Source organism: Zophobas morio, unplaced genomic scaffold (genome assembly GCF_036711695.1).
Source record: "Zophobas morio isolate AGI-343-1 ecotype UQ-CSIRO unplaced genomic scaffold, CSIRO_AGI_Zmor_V1 ptg000007l, whole genome shotgun sequence".
NCBI classification, from domain to species: domain Eukaryota; kingdom Metazoa; phylum Arthropoda; class Insecta; order Coleoptera; family Tenebrionidae; genus Zophobas; species Zophobas morio.
In genome coordinates this window covers 3,194,898-3,217,269 of record NW_026972112.1, presented here as the reverse complement: position 1 = coordinate 3,217,269, position 22,372 = coordinate 3,194,898, and the positions used below count along the sequence as shown (strand labels likewise).

The 22,372-nt window shown below is 32.2% G+C and overlaps 1 protein-coding gene across 3 annotated transcripts in view; it reads left to right on the top strand.

Moving 5' to 3' along the window:
* Positions 1–22,372, top strand: part of LOC135124245 (oxysterol-binding protein-related protein 9) — a 72,292-nt gene that overhangs the window by 46,381 nt on the left and 3,539 nt on the right. For all 3 annotated transcript variants that reach the window (XM_064049177.1, XM_064049176.1, XM_064049178.1), the window contains exons 9-11: positions 11,565–11,710; positions 18,594–19,037; positions 19,173–19,567. In XM_064049177.1, the coding sequence (XP_063905247.1) occupies positions 11,565–11,710; positions 18,594–19,037; positions 19,173–19,567 (985 nt within the window). The remainder of the gene's footprint in view (positions 1–11,564; positions 11,711–18,593; positions 19,038–19,172; positions 19,568–22,372) is intronic.

Genomic DNA, 22,372 nt, shown 5'->3' with positions numbered 1-22,372 from the left:
AAAAGAATAGTTCGCAGCGACTTAAATAGTTAAAAGTTGTTTGCTTTCTTATTTTACGTTATTTCTTAATTGAAGACGGCGTAATTTAGTTATTTAGCGTTCAGCCCTATTCCGGAGCCTTGAGCCGCCCCGCCATTTCCTGCAGTCTCGACTCTGCCCCGGCCCGTGTAAATAACGAAGTTAAAAGCACGCTTAACGTAATAAATTTGTAAATATTGACACGACGGATACACAGGTGAATTATGGCAAGTGATGACTGGTCGTTCTCGACCCGCTTACTGCGTAGGTGCTGCTTTTGCCGAATCCCGACCTTAAACCTTCTCGTGTCCAGGCCAAATAAAAGAACAGTCGGTTCAACCCCTGTCCTCTTCAATGATTCGGAACACGCAAAGCTCGTTACTCGAAGGAAGTTAAATGGGGACGAAACGCTTTCTGTATGCTCACTGGCTGGTGGTGATTTTCCTCGTGCCGTCTTATCTTGTCTTCGCGAGTTTTAATTGCCCTTTTTCGTGGCGCCATCCGGAAAATAGGGGTTGCTCATTTGGGTATTCGTGCGAGAAGAGGTAAGGTTAGAGTGGGGTGAAGTTGAATGAATTTGTAGCCGCTTGGGGTAGTTTTTTTTATTATTGTTATTAGTCAATGACAAGGAGCTGCGGTTGGCTCGCTGCGCTCGCCACATAATATTATTTAAATGTGTGCGACAAGCTTTTATTTCTAATTTTTATAAAATGTTATTCAGTAATACGTGTTATTTTGAAGGTGAATTTGGGGATTGTGCGTGTTTTAAGATAAAATGCTTACGACATTTTTTAAATTTTCGATTTTTCGACATTCCAATTTGTTTTGTTTTTTTTTTTTTTCTCATTTTTTTTATTTTTTGATGTTTCGATTTCTCGAGATTTTTCATTTTTTCGAATTTTTAAATTTTTTGTACTTTCAATTTTTCAATTTTTTAATGTTTCAATTTCTCGTTTCATTATTTCAGTTTTAGATTTTTTCAATTCTTCAATTTTTTTTTCGATTTTCCAAATTTCAATTGTCCTTTCTAAGTTTCAGTTTGTCGATTTTTCGAATTTTTGATTCCTCGATTATTCGAATTTTCGATTTCTCGATTTTTTCCCATTTCTCGATTTCTCCACTTTTCGGTGCTTTTTCAATTCTTCAGTTTTACGTATTTGCAGGTTTTTAATCTTTTGACTGATGGATTGAATTTTTTTATTTTTTAATGTTTGAATTTCTCGAGATTTTTCAATTTTTTGATTCTTCAGTTTCTGTATATTTTAACTTTTCCATTTTTTTTTTAATTTTGAATTTTTAGAATTCTCGCTGTTGCAGTACTTTGAGTTTTCTGTTTTCCAGTTTTTCGAATTTTTAAATTTGTTTTGGGCTTTCAATTTTTCGATTTCCAAGTGTTTCCATTTTTTGATTTTTAAAATTTAAAATTTTTCTATTTTAAATTTTTCAATTGTTCCATTTTTTAATGTTTCAATTTCTCTATTTTCCAATTTTTCGATTTTTCTGTTTTTTAATATTTTAAATTTTCGATGTAACAAAACGTGGTGAAAAACTTCGGGTCGATTTATAAACTTGTCGCTGATGTTGCTATGTATATTAAAAAAAAGACAAAATATAAACCCCGCCGACCCACCCCTTCCCAATTAAATGATTCTTTATTCTTTGAATCGTCATTTCTCAATATTTTAATATTTCGATTTTTTAAATTTTAGATTTTTCGATTTCTCGACGTAACAGTTCTTCAATTTTGCTCTTTTTCAATTTTTAAGCTAAGGAATGTAAAAATTGAAAATTTGGAAATTCGACAGATAGAAAGATTAAAAATTCGAGAATCGAAAACTCGAAAAGTAAAAAAATTGAAAAATCGAAAAGGAAAAAAACTGAAAACTAAAAAATCGAGAAATTAGAAAGGAAATATATAAATTGAAAATTCGAATATCAAAAAATCGCAAATTCGAAAATCTAAAAATCTCACATATAATAGAAAAATAAAAAATTCTAAATATTGAAAATTCGAAAAATCAAAAATCGGAAAGTCGAGAAATCGATAAGTAAATTTTTTGATATTTCGATTTCTGGATCTTTCGATTTTTCGACTCTTCTATTTTAAATTTTTCAGTTTTTCCATTTTTAGAATTTTGGATTTTTCGGATTTTAAATTTTCCAATTTTTTTGCTATTTCGATTTCACGATTTTTCAATTTTTTTTAAATTGTAAATATTCTAAATTTTAATTTTTCCTGTGGGCTCTTCAACTTTAAACTTTTTTAATATTTAGATTTTTCGAATTTCCGATTTCACATCTCGGTGCTTCCATTTTTTAAATTTTTCAACTTTTCAATTTCGATTTTTTTTTTTTTTTTTATTTTAGGTTTCTCGATTTTTCGTGTTTTTTATTTTTCTGTTTTTTGACATTTTAAATTTTCGATAAGTATATGTATTTTAGATTTTTCGATTTCTAGAATTTTCCGTTCTTCGATTTTTCTATTTTTGGATTTGTTAATTTTACATTTTTCAATTTTTTGATATTTCGATTTCTCGAGAAATGAAAAACTAAAAAAAAATGGAAAGTCTAAAAGCTGAAGGGTGTAAAAATTGAAAAATCGAAAATTCGAGAAATAAAGAAATCGAAAAGGAAAACAAATTAAAATAAATAAATAAAGAAAAATCAAAATTTCTAAATATTGGAAATTTGACATATCAAATACTCGAAAAATCAAAAATTGGAAAGTCGAAAAATCGAGTAATCGAAAAGTGAATTTTTTGATGTTTCGATATCCCGATCTTTCGATTTTTCGACTCCTGTTTTAGATTTTTCAGTTTCCCCATTTTTAAAATTTTGGATTTTTCGGTTTTTAAATTTTCCGATTTTTCGATTTTTTTAAATTGTAAATTTTCTAAATTTTAATTTTTCCTTTATGCTATTCGACTTTAAAATTTATTTAACATTTGACTTTTTCGATTTTTCGAATTTCCCATTCCACATCTCGGTTTTTCTATTGTTAAAATTTTTCGACTTTTCAATTTTATTTTATTTTTTATTTTAGGGTTTTCGATTTCTCGTGTTTTTGATTTTTCTAAATTTTAATTTTTCCTGTGGCCTGTTCAACTTAAAATTTTTTTAATATTTCGATTTTTCGAATTTCCGATTTCACATCTCGATTATGGAAAAATTTTCAACTTTTCAATTTCAATATTTTTTATTTTGTTTTTTGCTTTCTCGTGTTTTTTATTTTTCGGTTTTTCGATTTTGGAATGTTTCAATTTCTCGATTTTTGATTTTTCTGTTTTTTGACATTTTAAATTTTCGGTAAGTATGTATTTTAGATTTTTCGATTTCTCGAATTTTCAGTTCTTCGATTTTTATATTTTTGGATTTGTTAATTTTAGATTTTTCAATTTATTGATATTTCGATTTCTCGAGAAATGAAAAATTAAAAAAAAATGGAAAGTCTAAAAGCTGAAGGATGTAAAAATTGAAAAATCGAAACTTCGAGAAATAAAAAATCGAAAAGGAAAACAAATTAAAATAAATAAATAAATAAAAATCAAAAATTCTAAATATTGAAAATTCGACATATCAAATACTCGAAAAAACAAAAATCGGAAAGTCGAAAAATCGAGAAATCAAAAAGTGAATTTTTAAATATTTCGATTTTTCGACTCCTCTGTTTTAGATTTTTCAGTTTCTCCATTTTTAAGTTTTGGATTTTTCGGTTTTGAAATTTTCCAATTTTTTTGGTGTTTCAATTTCTCGATTCAAGTTTTCAATTTTTCGATTTCTCCAAATTGTAAATTTTCTAAATTTTAATTTTTCCTTTAGACTATTCGACTTTAAAATTTTATATTTTTGATTTTTCGAATTTCCGATTCCACATCTCGGTTTTTCCATTTTTTAAATTTTTCAACTTTTCAATTTCGATTTTTTTTTATTTTAGGTTTTTCGATTTCTCGTGTTTTTTATTTTTCGGTTTTTCGATTTTGGAATGTTTCAATTCATCTCCATTTTTCAATTTTTCTGTATTTTGACATTTTTAATTTTCGATATATGTATTTTAAATTTATATAGGGACATATCGATTTTGCAATTACGCTCCGCCCCTCAGTGTGACAATGAATGAAAAATTAATCACGATTGAAAGCGAGACGAATGGGCGGGGCTTCTCTTTTGGTTTTCTTTGTTAATTAATAGATTTAATTTTCTTTGTATAATACGATTACTTAAGAACATATCTCACATGGCAAAATTTCTGGTAGAAAAATAAGGATTTTAAAATTAAACTCCGCCCCTGGGCTTACGACGAATAAAAAAAATCATCAGAATTGAGATAGGGCGGGTGGGCGGGGTTTGTATTTTGCCTTTTTTTTCTTAACTTACATGGCCATTCATTTCACAACAAGAAACTTAGAACACAGTTAAAATAGTACATTTTTGCAAGGAAATATTAATTTTGCAGTTGCGAGGCGGAGTCTAATTGCAGTTTCTTATACAAATTTTTCATTTTAAACATGTTTTAGGTTTCATGTTGTGGAAAGAACTCTACAGATATTCAAAGAAAAAGTCAAAAAGTAAGCCCGCCCACCCGCCCATCGCAAATGTGATCATTTTTTTTATTCACCGTGAACCAAGGGGGCGGAGCTTACCTGCAAAATACTTATCTCTTTACAAGAAATTGAAAACATGTTTTGAGTATCGTGTTGTTAAAAGAATACTACGTGTATTAAGAAAAAAAGAAAAATATAACCCCCCCTACCCACCCTATCTCAATTGTGATATATTTTTTTTCTTAAACACTTAAAACACGTTAAAAATGGTAAATGGCCCCTAGGTCTGCCAACTAATGAAAACTCCATTACTATTTAGATCAGGGCAGATATGGGTGGGGCTTAATCTTTGGCTTTAATTTTTTTTAATATACATAGTAGTCTTTGAACAACACGATACTCACAAACATGTTTTAATTTCTCGCAGAGAAATAAGGATTTTGCATTTAAACTCCCTCGCCCCTTGGCACACGACCAATAAAAAAATTTCATCACAATTGAGATAGGGCGGGTGGGCGGGGCTACATTTTCCCTTTTTTTCTTAATGTGTAGACTTATTTCGACAACAAGAAACTTAAAACATATCTAAAATGGTAAATTTTTGTAGTAATCAACTTAAATCCGCCACTTTTCTTCTACAACCCCTTTAAATCCGGTAAAAGTTGAACATCAAAGTTACTATCAACGTCAACAACAATTTTATAAATCCCACTTTAAAGATATTGAAAGCAACAAGTATTTCCAGCTTCGATTTTCTTTGTCCAATATACATTTTCTTCGCAGTCAGCGTTTTTAAATTTCAGAATATTAAACGAGAGCAAATTTGCTCTCGTTACGGCACCGGAAATAATTTTAAAAATCAACTTAAGTTAGTTATTTAAAATGTTGCAAACAAAGTTGTTAGTCGGCGCGAGGTAAGGCGAATTTACGACGTGCAAATTTAAAGGGAGGTGGTGAGGAGTGATTGAACACGAACTCCTAAATCTCCGTTTTATGAAAAGGATTGAGTGATGAACGGGTCAGTATCTGCTCAGGGGGTTTTATTTTTAAATTAAGATGTTGTGAGTTTCTGCAATAATGGCCTGAGTTGACCCTCGCAGGTGCCATAAATCTATTCTCGCTCGAACAAATTGAACTAAATCGGCGATTGGGTCTAGATTTAATCTTGGAGTTCGGTGGAGAGTAAGGCAAACGCTACAGCGAACAACGGGGTTTAGTGGATAAGTTTTTGAAATGACGGTTATCAGTTTTCTGGGGGATGTGTATTAAAAGAGAGGGATATTCGGAGACGGATGTCGAGAATGTATGCATAAATAAAATTTCTTGTTGCAATGCGGTTTTCGTCACAAAAAAAAATCGTTCCAAGTTTAATGGAAATGAAAAAAAAATTGTAGAAGGTTCTTTCGTTAGATTTTCGCTTGTTCTTGAAGCAAAGGCAAATAAATTCCGCTTGTTTGAAAAATTATAGAATTTGATTTTGCGATTTTTATTTTGTGATAACCTCCATGAAGTAAAAACCAGTGACGTCAAATAACTCCGAAAAAAATCGAAAAATGGAAAAACCAAAATTCGGAAGATCGAAAGTTCGAAAATCGAAAAAATACAAATATCTCCCAGCAAGTCAAAAAATTGAAAAGTAAAATCATTGAAAAATCGAAAAACTGAGAAATGAAAAAACTGAAAAATCGAACATTTAAGAAATAAAATATAGAAAAAAAATATCGTAGTCGAAAACTCCAGAATATCGAAAAATTGAAAATCCAATGTAACAAATATTAGAAAAACCGAATTTTGAAATCAGCAAGTCGAAAAATCGATAAATCTAAAAGTAAAAACTGAAAAATCCATGAATCGAAAATCTAAAAACTGAGGAATGTAAAAATTGAAAAATCAAAAATCGAAAAACTGAAGAATGGAAAAACTGAAAATTCAAAAAATCGAAGAATGGAAAATTCGAATATCAAGACTTGGAAAAATTCAACATTCTAAAATCGGGAAGTCGAAAAACAGAAAAATCGAAATTTCAAAGTAGCGAAGAATTGAAAGTCGAAAAATTCGAAAATTGAAAAATCGGGAAATCGAAAAGTAAAAAAATTGAAAAACATGGAAAAATCGATCATTCAAATATTCCGAAAGTTGAAAAATCCAAGAATCGAAATATTGAAAAAGCCGAAAATTCTAAAATAGAAAAATTGGAAATTCGAATATCTAAAAGTCGAAAAATAGAAAAATCGAAAATTCGATGAATCAATTATTGCATATTCGAAAAACCGAAAATTTGAAAATCGAAAAACTGACAAAACGAAAAGGAAAAAATTTTGAAAAATCGATAAAATAAAAAGTAAAAAAAAATGAAAACTAGAAACTGAAGAATGTAAAAATTGAAAAATCAAAAATCGAAAAATAAAAACATTGAAAAATCGAAAAAATGAAGAATTCGATGAATCAAATATTCGAAAAAACTAAAATTCCATGAAAAAAATATTCGAAAATTAAATAAAATCCAAGATTCATATATTCGAAAAATTCGTAAATCGAGAAGGCGAAAAACAGAGAAATCGAAATTTAAAAATATCGAAAACTTGAAAATTCGATGTAACAAATATTAGAAAAGCCGAAATTTTGAACTATCGAAGAATTGAAAGTCGAAAAATTCGAAAATTGAAAAATCGAGAAATCGAAAAGTAAAAAAATTGAAAAACATGGAAAAATCGATGATTCAAATATTCCGAAAGTTGAAAAATCCAAGAACCGAAATATTGAAAAAGCCGAAAATTCTAAAATAGAAAAATTGGAAAGTCAAAGAATGGAAAAACTGAAAAACCGGAGATTCCAAAAACCAAAACATCGTAAGTCGAAAAATGGAAAAATTGAAAATTCGAATATCTAAAAGTCGAAAAATAGAAAAATCGAAAATTCGATGAATCAATTATTACATATTCGGAAAACCGAAAATTTGAAAATCGAAAAACTGACAAAACGAAAAGGAAAAAAATTTGAAAAATCGAGAAATCGAAAAGTAAAAAAAATTTAAAAACATGGAAAAATCGATGATTCAAATATTCCGAAAATTGAAAAATCCAAGAATCAAAATATTGAAAAATCTGAAAATTCTAAAATAGAAAAATCGGAAAGTCAAAAAATGGAAAAATTGATAAATCGAAAAATCGAAAGAAAAAACAACAAAATTCGATATTAAAAAACCGGAGATCGAAAATTCGATGAATCAATTACATAAGTATTCGAAAAAACGAAAATTTTAAAAATCCATAAATTAAAGAATGGAAAATTGAACATTTGAAAGATCAAAAAATAAAAAAATTGAAAAGTTAGTGTAAAAACTAAAAATGTAAAAATTGAAAAATGAAAAATCGAATACTCGAGAAATCAAAAAATCGAGAAATACAAACATTGAAAAATCGAAAAACTGATGAATAGAATTATTAAAAATTCGAAAATCGGAAAGTAAAAAAATTGCCGCCCAAATACTAAAGAATAGAAAATTCGAAAACGAAAATCGAGACTGAAAAATTCAAGAAATGAAATATCTAGAAATCGAAATATCGTAAGTCGAAAAATCCAAAATTCTAAAATCGTGAAGTCAAAAAACAAAAAATCGAAATTTCAAAATACATATCGAAAACGTGAAAATTATATGTCACAAATATTCGAAATGCCGTACTTTTGAAATATCGAAGAATTGAAAGTCGAAAAAATTCGATAATTGAAAAATCGGTACGTAGAAAAATCGAGAAATCGAAAAGTAAAAAAACTAGGAAAAATCAATTATTCAAATATTCTGAAAATTGAAAAAAAAAGCGGAAAGTCAAAAAATAGAAAAACTGAAAAATCGAGAAATAAAAATCTAACTAATTGAAAATTCGATATTGAAAAAGCGAATATTCAAAAATCGAAAAACCGAAACATTAAAGTCGAAAAATGGAAAAATTGAAAATTCGAATATCTAAAATTCGAAAAATAAAAAATTCGAGAAGTCGTGAAACTGGAAAACCAGAAAACTAAAGAATGGAAAAATTGAACATTCGAAAAATCGAAAAGTAAAAAAAAATTGTGAAGTCTAGAAACTGAAGACTGTAAAAATTGAAAAAACCAAAATCGAAAATTAAAGAAATCCAAGAATGGAAAATTCAATGAATCAAATATCCTAAAAATTCGAAATATCTTAAGTCGAAAAATCCAAAATTCTAAAATCGGGAAGTCAAAAAACAAAAAAATCGAAATTTCAAAATATCGGAAATGTGAAAATTCTATATCACAAATATTCGAAAAGCCGTAATTTTGAAATATCGAAGAATTGAAAGTCGACAAAATTCGATAATTGAAAAATCGGTACGTAGAAAAATCGAGAAATCAGAAAGTAAAAAAAAACTAGAAAAGAAGGAAAAATCAATGATTCAAATATGTATTCTGAAAATTGAAAAGAAAAATCGGAAAATCAAAAAATAGAAAAACTGAAAAATCTAAAAATAAAAATCGAACAAATTGAAAATTCGATATTGAAAAAGCGAATATTCAAAAATCGAAAAACCGAAACATTATAAGTCGAAAAATGGAAAAATTGAAAATTCGAATATCTAAAATTCGAAAAATAAAAAATTCGAAAAGTCGTGAAACTGGAAAATCGGAAAACTAAAGAATGGAAAAATTGAACATTCGAAAAATCGAAAAGTAAAAAAAATTGTGAAGTCTAGAAACTGAAGACTGTAAAAATTGAAAAATCCAAGATCGAAAATCGAATACTCAAAAAATGTAAAAATAACAACATTGAAAAATCGAAAATTAAAGAAATCGAAGAATGGAAAATTCAATGAATCAAATATTCGAAAAATTCGAAATATCTTAAGTCGAAAACTCGAGAAATCAAAAATCGAAAAGTAAAAAAATGAAATTCTAAGAGCTGAAGAATGTAAAAATAGAAAAGTCGACAAACTGAAGAATGGAAAAATTGAAAAATCGAAGAATGGAAAATTCGATTTATCAAATATTCGGAAAAACGAAAATTTGAAAATCGCGACTTTGGAAAATAAAGAAATGAAATATAGAAAAGTCTAAATATTGAAAATTGATCGAAAAATTGAAAATCGAAAAAATTCGAAAATTGAAAAATCGGCAAGTCGAAAAATCGAGAAAACAAAAAGTGAAAAAATTGAAAACTCGAAACATGAAAAAGTCGATGATTCAGATGTTCCCAAAAAATCGAAAATTCTAAAATAGGAAACTCGGAAAGTCGAAAATTAGGAAAGTCGAAAAATGGAAAAATCTAAAACTCGATGAATCAAACACATATTCAAAAAAACGAAAATTCCAATGTCAAAAAAGGGACAAATAGAAAATTCGAAAAATCTGAGAATCAGTAATTCCGAAAATAGAAAAATCGAAAACACAAAAACTCGGAAAATCGAAAAATCCTTCCTGTAACCTTAAAGCGTTCACGATTTCAGAGCAGTCGGTTTTCCAACATCAAAGTTAAATGGTTGAATGTTATACAATTTCACTTTTTTCCCAAAAAATCTGGACGTCACAAGTACATATTTACCAATATAAATTTTGGAGATGACGTTATCCTATTTTTGGTACGAATAATTAGCCAAATTTTGATTAGCGTTTTACCATCTACACTATAATCCTACACATATAAAATTTAACAACAATCGATCCACTAATTTGTAAAGTCGTCAGTCTAATAAAAATCCGGTCAGACGACAGACAGACAGACGGAAACGGGAGACCTAACATAAAACTAATCATTGCACGATGGAAATTTTGTGTAGGAATATTTTTTTAATGGGGATACTTATCACCTAATTCCTCCTTTGTTTAATTTAGAGAAAGCTTTTAAGTATATCCTATTTCATCTCAACTAACACACTGCGATTAATTCATTTTAATCTGCTAAAATTCCCTTCATATAAACCTATTACTCTAGTAGCTCATGAGGAAATCTGACGATTTTAAACAATAACCTCGAGACATCCTGTCTGCCCGACTCGAGAACTTAATTAAACAAAACAGTTACGCTGTAATCCGATTTAATTACTGACGTCACAAAGACGCGTATCTCGTAAAATTTGATCATCCCGACTTTTAAATAGTCATCATCAGTTTTTAAGCCAGAACGTAGCCCTATCAGCTGCATCAAGAGTTGTTTCAATAATTCACCGAGAATGCGGAATTTTCGCCGCTAACCACCACCGGGACACTTCCGCATCAAGTTGAAGGCGGCACCGAAAACACATTGAATTCTTCGCAGGAAAATACGGCGCTCTTTTTTTAGAATTGCTATACACGAATTCTAAAAGCGATTTATAATTCAGGGTCGAGATATCGAAACTGAAATTAATTTGTAGTGCCTTCGGCTAATTTGAGAGAATATTTTTAGCTTTGATATCTGATTTCTGACTTTATGTATTTACAATTAATCATTTTTTTTTTTTTGTTGACAAAAACCAGATTTTTCCTATATTTATTTTTTATCTGCTTAATCTCCGATTTCCACCCGATCGTTTCCCCGTGGCAGTTTCGCCCGTGCTATTGACCTTGAGAGTATGCGCCGTGCGTGGGCGCCGCGGCGCCGCCGTCGATCCGACCCCCGAATTTCATCCCTCCCATTCCGCAATAATCGCCAAACACACCACCTTGCACGTGATCCGTAAATAATCCCTAATAATCCGCCGACAATAATCACAATGCACAAATCCGACGTGCCCTTTGACCGCGAATCGATGCGGACATCGTTCTATTGATCTCCCTTTCGAAATGGACGGTATGTTTGTGGTTTTCCGCGTAAAGCGCACGAGGAGAAAAGTTTCTTAGCCTGGCCGAACGCGGGCCTTATTAGTGAACACCAATAGGATAATAATAATAATAATAATAATAGTATAAGCATGATTAGGCTTTTGAATAGCCGCTTGAATTTTAGGCGTAGGAGGTAAAGTCGTGTTTCGAAAGTTGAAATGAGTTTGAAGTGGTTTTTTTTTTTTTTAGTAGTCTGAGGTCCTTCGACGAAGAGGCACAAACGGCGCTAGCTATTGGCAATAAACAAACGACTTCTCAAGCGATTATTGGTAAGACGCCGTCCGTTAGGCAGGAGAGTGGGTTGTCGACGGATGTCCGCAATATTGACTACGATGGTAAGTAGTAAGGGAAAACAACTTTGTTGTTGTTTTTTTTATGCATACACAACATTGTGTTAACATTGTAGTTTCTTCAACTCACTGTCGTTGGATCGGTATGCGGATATGTGTATTCATACTTCTTCGTGACCTATTTTTTTAATACAATACACGCGTAACAAAGTTGGCGTTCCGAGAGTTCGTTTGCCAGGACGAACTCGAATTATACATTTTTTTTTTTACATGGTGCATCAGATTAATTACTTTTGTACTTTTATGGATAATATATGCATCAAAACAAAATATGCGCAAAAAATTCTTTTATTACGAAAAAAACTAGAGTGCCTTGACAGAATATATCGTTTTTAATAAGAGTGTGAACACGAAATGACAGTTTCAACTTTAAAATATTTTAGGTTATATGATTGGTTGTCAGAAACACGTGTACGCCAAAATTGTCAAATTTATCATAAACGTTCGTCTCCAAGGGTTTTCCAGTTTCCTAAAAAAAATTGCAGCAATCCACTTTATCATTATCATAAAATATATCAATGTTGTTAATTTGTTCAATGAGATTTTACAGTTCAAACATGTGCTCGGTTTGAAAATACTCTTTCAACATGGCCGCTGCCAAAGCAAAGAATTTACCTGACGTTAAATTATGCCACACTTTATCAATGATTCAAGCAAGAAGTCCACGATATTATGAATTCTCCCGCACTTTCACGGTCTTCCCAGAGTGGGGCAACGTTAGATTGATTTAACTGCCGTAAACTAACTATTAGCAATCTTGCGTGAGGAATTAAGAAGTAAGTACCACGTGGTGACTTAGCTAGGTTAAGTTTACTTGGTTTGGCAGTCTCCCTAATACGCGTAGCTAATTCTTGCGGTTTTTTCAAGGCCAATACGTGTGTGAATTTGTTTTATTGTTTGTATATTTACAGTTCATGTTAGGATTTTAATCGTTAACTAAGTCTAACACAATTTAACGGTCCCGAAATTTGTTTAGCTGAAGTACTTGCTAGGAGTCAGGACCCGTTCTTTGTTCAGTCGTGAATAAGTGTATGCTTATACGTAAGATAATAGTTCGTTTACGATAGTTAAATCAATCTAACGTTGCCCCACTCTGGGAAAAGACCGTGAAAGTGCGCTAGAATTCATAATACCGTGGACTTTTTTTTAGTTTTGCAATTTTGCACCTCATACAATTTTTCTCTATCTCACAATTTTAACCTTAGTAATGATCTTGTCTGCACAAGTTTTACTTCACACCAGATCTTTTGTTTTATAAATCTTTGCATCATATAAATCGTCTGATGTCTGATCTTAATCTCAGATAACAATTCTTTGTTGTTTAAAACTTCACGAGAGTGCCTGGCGAATTTAAATGTTGTTTACTGCTCTTTTTGAAACTTTCACACTTGTTCAGTTATCGTTAATATCAGAGTTATAACAATTGAACATTTAAATGGAATTGAGGTTAAATAACACTGAAATACGTGGCAGAAACGGAGGGCACGGTTCCTAGTCGAGCGGGCGGGATTTATCGCGCCATCTGCACAACAGATGCAAGTTTGAATATAAGTCAGGGGCGGTCGAGATGACGTGACGCTGTCGGTTTCTGTCCATAGCCGGCATTCAACCGCGAATTTGCGATAGATAGAATCACCGTCGTGGATAGGAGAACAGCCACGACCAGGAGCCCCAAACTCGTGCTACCACGCCCCCTATGCGTATTTTTGTTGTGCTCTGTCTTTCAGCTCGTATATTGAACATATTTTAAATCGTGCATTTACGACTCAGTTTATAATTAGAAACACATCCGAATTTAATGATATCACATGCATTTGTACTTTTATTTAATACCCTTATAAGGTCTAAACTGGAATATTGCTGTGTGATCTGGAGACTGCATTTTCAGATTTACAGAAATCTCCTGGAATCTGTTTTACGTAGATTTTCTAAATTTGTTTACTTTAAATTATATGGATGCAGTTATTTTTTCAATTTTCATTTTACGCTAAATAAAATACGTCAATGAAATAGAGAAAGGAAGTGGATGGAGGTAAATTTAGTTTTCTTGTAGTTTTATGAGTAAGCAGTACTTCTATGTACCAGTAGCCACTCTTAATACTGTTCAGTCCTATCTGAGCTAGTTTTAGCCCCGCCCACCCACCCGTCCTTTATTTTCTTAGAGGATATGTCGTTTGCCACATTCAACCTTATGTTAGCAGATACTAGCCCTCAATCTCATTCTAACGATTTTATCTCTATTAAATTGAGATCGGAATAGACAAAATGAATCAATGAAATGGAGGCGGGGTGGGTGGACGCGGTGAATTATATTTTCTTTTGTAAAATGGGAATGGGAACTATTAGAACGTAGGCTGTTAAAAACAGCGTTAATTTTTTGTTATACTACTTGTTTGTTATAGCATTTATTTCTTACTTCTGAAGAAGAAAATGAGAGAACGGGTGGGTGGGCGGGGCTAAGTTTAATTTTTTCCAACAGAATCTTTCATAAGGAAGCAATAGCTCCTCCAACCACCCCCTCTTCAGCTCACAACATTGATATATTTTATGATAATTTCACTTCTGCTAAGACAAAAATTAAATTCCTATATTTATGTAAGAATTTTTTATGTATCCTTCTTCATCACATTTACTATTGTTAATTTTATTGTTAATTAGAATAAGAATCAGAACTCGATTTGCGCTAATAATTCTTTTTCAGTGGCTATTAAATTTTGAATTTTGATATTTTGCTCATTAATTGTTTGTTCCGGAATAACAATTTTAAATGGTGCTTCATCTTTAAAATCTTGAACATGAAAATATTTAGGTAAAATGTTTTCGTGTAACTTTAAGTCGCAGACGAAATCTTCTTGATCAAAGTGCACCTTAAAACATAATTTTAAAAATACAGAGTGCATTTTCAGAAAATATTTTCAATGTTCGACTTTTTACTTCAAAAAATGACAAATTATAAAAAATCACAGTTAAGTCGACCGTGCAATTTTTTTTAGGAAACTGGAAAACTCTTTGAGACGAACGTTCATGATAAATTTGACAACAATTTTGGCATACACGTTTGTAAATTCACAGTTCATGTTAGGATTTTAATCATTAACTGAGTTTAACACAACCTAACGTCCTTTGTTTGTTAAGTCGTGAATAAGTTTCTGAATGCTTATACTTAAGTGTTATACTTCTTAATTCCTCACGCAAGATTGCTAATAGTTAGTTTACGGCAGTTAAATCAATTTAACGTTGCTCACTCTGGGAAAAGACCGTGAAAGTGCGGTAGAATTCATAATATCGTGCACTTCTTGCTTGAATCATTGATAAAGTGTGGCATAATTTAACATCAGGTAAATTCTTTGTTTTGGCAGCGGCCATGTTGAAAGAGTATTTTCAAACCGAGCACATGTTTGAACTGTAAAATCTCATTGAATATATTAACAACATTGTGGCTCATGCGGGACGTGCATTTTATTCCTTTGAGTTAGACCATCATTTGCACAGCGCCACAGGATTGGTCACATTTCTGGGCGACATATTTGACGCATTTTTTTGAACGACGAATTCGTCCGACGCCATTTTGAACCTCCAGATTGCCTGCTATGTTATAACTCGAATGGACATAAAATTTTAAACTCATGTATTTTTTTTTAGATTTGCAATTTTTTACCTCATACAATTTTTCTCTATCTCACAATTTTAACCTTAGTTTAACTTGTTCAGTTGTCGTTAATATCAGAGTTATCAGAATTGAACATTTAAATAGAATTTAGGTTAAACAACACTGAAATACGTGGCAGAAGCGGAGGGCGCGGTTCCTTGTCCAGCTGGCGGGATTTAGTTCATAGCCGGCACCCAACCACGATGTTGCGGCCGTAACGGCCTGCTCGTACGGCATGTTCGTCATGGAGATGTGCTGTGCGGCTTTGTTTACGATAGATAGAATCACAGTCGTGGGTAGGAGAACAGCCACGACCAGGAGCCTCAAATTCGTGCTACAACGCCTCCTATGCGGATTTTATAATTAGAAACACATCCGAATTTAATGATATCACAGGCATTAAACTTTTATTTAATACCCTTATAAGGTCTAAACTGGAATATTGCTGTGTGATCTGGAGACTGCATTTTCAGATTTACAGAAATCTCCTGGAATCTGTTTCACGTAGATTTTCTAAATTTGTTTACTTTAAATTATATGGATGCAGTTATTTTTTCAATTTTCATTTTACGCTAAATAAAATACGTCAATGAAATAGCGAAAGGAAGTGGATGGAGGTAAATTTAGTTTTCTTCTAGTTTTATGAGTAAGCAGTACTTCTATGTACCAGTAGCCACTCTTAATACTGTTCAGTCCTATCTGAGCAAGTTTTAGCCCCGCCCACCCACCCGTCCTTTATTTTCTTAGACAATATGTCGTTTGCCACAATCAACCTTATGTTAGCAGATACTAGCCCCCAATCTCATTCTAACTATTTTATCTCTCTTAAATTGAGATCGGAATAGACAAAATGAATCAATGAAATGGAGGCGGGGTGGGTGGGCCCGTTGAATTATATTTTCTTTTGTAAAATGAAAATGGGAACTATTAGAACGTAGGCTGTTAAAAACGGCGTTAATTTTTTGTTATACTACTTATTTGTTATAGCATTTATTTCTTATTTCTGAAGAAGAAAATGAGAGAACGGGTGGGTGGGCGGGGCTAAGTTTAATTTTTTCCAACAGAATCTTTCATAAGGAAGCAATAGCCCCTCCAACCACCCCCTCTTCAGCTCACAAGATTGATATATTTTATGATAATTTCACTTCTGCTAAGACAAAAACTAAATTGCTATATTTATGTAAGAATTTTTTATGTATCCTTCTTCATCACATTTACTATTGTTAATTTTATTGTTAATTAGAATAAGAATCAGAACTTGATTTGCGCTAATAGTTCATTTGCAGTGGCTATTAAATTTTGAATTTTGATATTTTGCTCATTAATTGTTTGTTCCGGAATAACAATTTTAAATGCTTTATCTTTAAAATCTTGAACATCAAAAGATTTAGGGAAAACGTTTTCCTGTAACTTTAATAATTTTAAAAATACAGAGTGCATTTTCAGAAAATATTTTCAATGTTCGACTTTTTACTTCAAAAAATGACAAATTAGAAAAAACACACTCAAGTCGATCGTGCAATTTTTTTTAGGAAACTGGAAAACCCTTTGAGACGAACGTTCATGATAAATTTGACAACAATTTTGGCATACACGTTTGTAAATTCACAGTTCATGTTAGGATTTTAATCATTAACTGAGTTTAACACGACCTAACGTCCTTTGTTTGTTAAGTCGTGAATAAGTTTCTGGATGCTTATACATAAGTGTTATACTACCACAACAACAAACCAAAAGTGACCCTCTCGCCCCTCTAGCCACCAAATCAACTTCTACCAACCCTCTCAACAGAGAATCCCCCAGAGGAGCTACCAACTACCAAGCAAAGCCAACTTCTCGCTACCAATCCTCTCACTACCAACCCTCTGACTAAAATTCCCTAGCAGAACTACGAACTACCAGAAAAATAACTAAACATGCACCTGGTTGCCTAGGTTTAACGATTTTCTTGATTGAATTTTTTTTCAAATTCAAATTATTCAAAAATGATTTAATTATAATACGCTGGATTGGAATATTTTAGGATTTTATTTAAATTGTGATATGAATGTAAAATCACATTGTCAACACACTTATAACTACATAAAATTTATATTCGACAAAATTTGGGAACGGTGAGTGAAGAGGAGAGGTTTCATTAACATACAAATGTAATAAAGACGCCTCGGTTGTTTTTTGTTCGAGTTGTTTCCAAGCAGCGTTTTTTCGTAATCGAAATTTATCTTCATTATCTCTAAAACTATGAATCAAGCGTAAACTTCGACCTTTTTTGTTTAAAATCAGTGTGTGTTTAACTTGGGCCAATATTGAGTAAACAAAAACAATAAAATCTATTTATCTACCAAAATATTTTTCAGCCAAATTTTTTCTGTTTTTGGTGCACCTGTATTTATCCGTTGACTTAACACCAGCTACTGCAGGAATTAAAACTAAACCAATGATAATGAGAATTAAAAAATGCACGTTTTTGTCCCTTATCTTATCTAAAGAGTGCTTCAAAAGTTTGAGTGCAGTTTTTATTTGCTCAGAAGCAGTTACTGTTTTATTTTTAATACCGAAATGTTGAATAATCGTACTAAAGATAATTTAAGAAATGATACGTTTTCGCCATCACTGACCCCACACTTTTTTATCGGTATTGATTATCGACTAGCAGATGAAATTTCATTACTTTGATTGAAACGAAATCGACAGTGACACGTTGACTGACGCTATATTTAAGCCGGGCCTCCGAAACCCATTTCTGTTAATCCCATCAAGAACCGACGAAAAATTACAAGTGTGAAACGACATCCAACATTTATGGAAAACTCGAGGTCAGTTGGAGCACGTGCTTGTGTAGATGGCGGCTGACGTCACTGTGTCGCCTCACCACTTAGTCTGTACAATTGTTTTCTAAATGGCTGGTAAGCAAATACAAAAAACAAAGTACGAATCCAAGTTTACGCAGCTAAATAAATCACGCGCTTCGAGCCCGAGTCCACTCGACACACTCAAATAACCGAATTGAATTCCGTCAAGGACTCAACCCAAATTGAAATTTTCGGATCCCATTGTAATGCTACTCGGATACCGTCGCCCCCCTCTCTCGACATTCATCATCCTCTCTTCATTTCCACCGTGGCATATTTAAGACCCCTTAAATAAATAACACACAGCACCACCCCGATCCGTATCGATCCCCTCTCACTTATTAATCAACCGACTATTTTTAATCAGCCCTCTACGACGACGACGACGAGTACGACGTCGAAATGGAGAGCCAGGGCTCGGTCATCCGCCACCTCCTCTCGCAAGTGAAGATCGGCATGGACCTGACCAAGGTCGTCCTCCCCACCTTCATCCTCGAACGACGCTCCCTCCTCGAGATGTACGCCGACTACTTCGCCCACCCCGACCTCTTCATCCGGATCGCCGAGCTGAAGGACCCCCGCGACCGCATCGTCCAGGTGGTCAAGTGGTACCTGTCGTCGTACCACGCCGGCCGGAAGAGCGCGGTCGCGAAGAAACCGTACAACCCCATCCTGGGCGAGATCTTCAGGTGCCACTGGGAGTTCCCAGAGAGCAGGGAGGAGGAGGCGGCCGTCCAGGACGGACCCGTGCCTTGGTGCAGGAAGGACCAACTGTCGTTCATCGCGGAGCAGGTGTCGCACCATCCGCCCAGTAAGTGACGTTTACCCGCGACTGCTCTAAACTAATCAACACCGACAATCGATTGTAAATTACGATGATAATTTTTGGTCACGTATTCTAAAACCGCACGCTGGCTACGTGCTTCGACTTAATACGCTTTTCCAGTTTCAGCCTTCTACGCTGAACACTACAACAAGCGCATCAGCTTTAATGCCCACGTTTACACCAAGTCCAAGTTCTTGGGGCTCTCCGTATGCGTGTATAATATAGGACAGGGTATAGTTTCGGTTCTGGATCACGACGAAGAGTATACAGTTACATTCCCGAACGGCTACGGTCGTTCGATATTGACAGTTCCTTGGATCGAGTTGGGGGGTACGGTTACGATCACGTGCCAGAAGACGGGGTACTACAGCACTATCGAGTTTCTGACGAAACCGTTCTATGGAAATAAGAAGCACAAGATAGTCGCCGAGGTGTACGGGCCGGACGACAAGAAGTCGTTTTTGACCATAATGGGGGAGTGGAATGGGGTGATGGAGGCGAAGTGGAACGATAGGGTAAGGACGGGGTTTGCTGTATAACGCTTGTGCCGCTTCAAAAATGCGCACGGCTACTATTGTGCCGCCTTTTAGAAATAATCGTGCTAGTAAAAAGTTAGCTTTGTATTGAAAGCTTATCTTAGTGAGAGGCTTCTTATGTGTGTGTTTTACATAACTTGGTCTCTACGATTCTGTTGACCTAGTTTCTTATTCTTCGCTTTTCATAAAAAAAATAATCAATGGTATACAAAATAAATTAAGAAACACGAGAATAATGTTGAAGGTCGATTTATAAACTGCTGCTGGCGTTGCTGTTCGTCGTTACGTTGTAGTAGTATGCAGTGCTACCAACTTGAAGCAAAATCCCCTAAAATAAGGCTGGTTGACAGCTATAATTCCACGAAAATGAAATTTTGATAGAGATAATGAGGTCCACTAATATTAAGCCATTTAATCACCTGTTCGCATGTTAAAGATAGTTCTCGACGTTTAAATCAACACGATTTATTGCTATTCGTCTCAAAAATAGATTAGGTATTACAACTACAAGGACTTACATTTTGCCTTTTTTTATTAATATATGTAGTCATTTTTTCACAACAAAAAACTTAGAACTTGTTTAAAATTGTATAGGGAAATATCGATTTTGCAATTACGCTCTGCCTTTCGATCTGACAACGAATGGAAAATTCATCACGATTGAGATCGAGACGGATGGGTGGGGCTTCTCTTTTGATTTTCTTTGTATTACACGATGACTTAAGAACATATTTCACATGGTAATTTCTCGTAGAAAAATAAGGATTTTATAATTAAGCTCCGCCCCTCGGCTTACGACGAATAAAAACAATCATCAGAATTGAGGCAGGGCGGGTGGGTGGGGCTTATATTTTGCCTTTTTTTTTTTCTTAATAAACATAGTCATCTTTTCAAGCATACATTAATTTCCGCAGCCGTGCGGACCAATCACAACAAAGTACATCGGCGCTAAATTCAAACTGGCCCAAAGTCGAATATTATTGCTTTCATCTGTGTGGTCTGTCATGTTTCTTAATTCGCATCGATTTTTGATGTTTTTAAGATTCTTAGCTTTTCGATTTTTATTTTGGAGTTCTTGCATTTTTTAATTTTTTGTTGTCAATTTTTCAGTTTCTCGATTTTTATTTCGTCAGTTTCAATGTTATAATTTTTAGATTTGACAGTTTCTCGTTTTTTCGATTTTTTAAGATATTTTTATTTTTTGATTTTTCAATTGTTGATTTTTTCGTTATCTGATTTTTTACGTTCGCTATTTTTTCAAGATTTCGGTATTTGAATTTTTTTTTATTGTTCAATGTTTCATTTTTTTCAATTTTTCAGTTTTAGATTTTTTAATTTTACAATTTGTCGATTTTTCTGTTTCTAGAAAATTTTGTTTTCCATATTTTTCTATTTCTCGATTTTTTTACAACTTCTTTTTTTCAGTTTTTCAAATTTTCAGTTGTTTTTTCAATTATCGAAGTTTCAGTTTCTCTAGTTTTAAGATTACAATTTTTAAATTTCTCGGTGTTTCAAGTTTCGTTTTTTCTATTTTTGATTTTCAGTTTTGCAATTGTTCGCTTTTCTGTTTTTTAAATTTTCAGTTTTTTCATTTTTAAGGTTACAATTTTTCCTTTTCCAATTGTGGACCTCCTAATTATTCGATTTTTTTTTATTTGTTCAATGTTTCATTTTTTTCAATTTTTACATTTCGATTTTTTAATTTTACAATTTGTCGATTTTTCTATTTCGAGAAAATTTTGTTTTCCATATTTTTCTATTTCTCGATTTTTTTACAGTTTCTTTTTTTCAGTTTTTCAAATTTTCAGTTGTTTTTTCAATTATCGAAGTTTCAGTTTCTCTAGTTTTAAGATTACAATTTTTAAATTTCTCGGTGTTTCAAGTTTCGTTTTTTCTATTTTTGATTTTCAGTTTTGCAATTGTTCGCTTTTCTGTTTTTTAAATTTTCAGTTTTTTCATTTTTAAGGTTACAATTTTTCCTTTTCCAATTGTGGACCTCCTAATTATTCGATTTTTTTTTATTTGTTCAATGTTTCATTTTTTTCAATTTTTACATTTCTATTTTTTAATTTTACAATTTGTCGAGTTTTCTATTTCTAGAAAATTTTGTTTTCCATATTTTTCTATTTCTCGATTTTTTTACAGTTTCTTTTTTCAGTTTTTCAAATTTTCAGTTGTTTTTTCAATTATCGAAGTTTCAGTTTCTCTAGTTTTAAGATTACAATTTTTAAATTTCTCGGTGTTTCAAGTTTCGTTTTTTCTATTTTTGATTTTCAGTTTTGCAATTGTTCGATTTTTTTGTTTTTTAAATTTTCAGTTTGTTCATTTTTAAGGTTACAATTTTTCCTTTTCCAATTGTGGACCTCTTGATTATTCGATTTTGAGTGTCTTTATTTTTGCAGTTCTTCGATTTCTCAATTTTTTAATTGTTCGGTTTTCCGATTTTTTGATTTTTTCAAATTTCAGTTTGAATAAATTTGTCCTTTTGTTAAAAAATTAAAAAACGAAAAATTAAGAAAATAAAAAATTAAAAATAAAGTACTTCCAAGTAGGTAATTCAAAATTTGAGATTTTTATATTTTTCGTTCTTTTAATTGATCATTTTTCAATTTTTCCGTGTTTCGATTTCTCCATTTTTTAGTTTTTCGATTTTCATTATGAAATTTTTCAGTTTCATTTTTCAGTATTTTTCAATTTTTTAATCTTTCGATTTTCTACCTGTTGAATTATAATTTTTCGATTTATCAATTCCTAGATTTTTAATTTATCACATTTTCAGGTTTT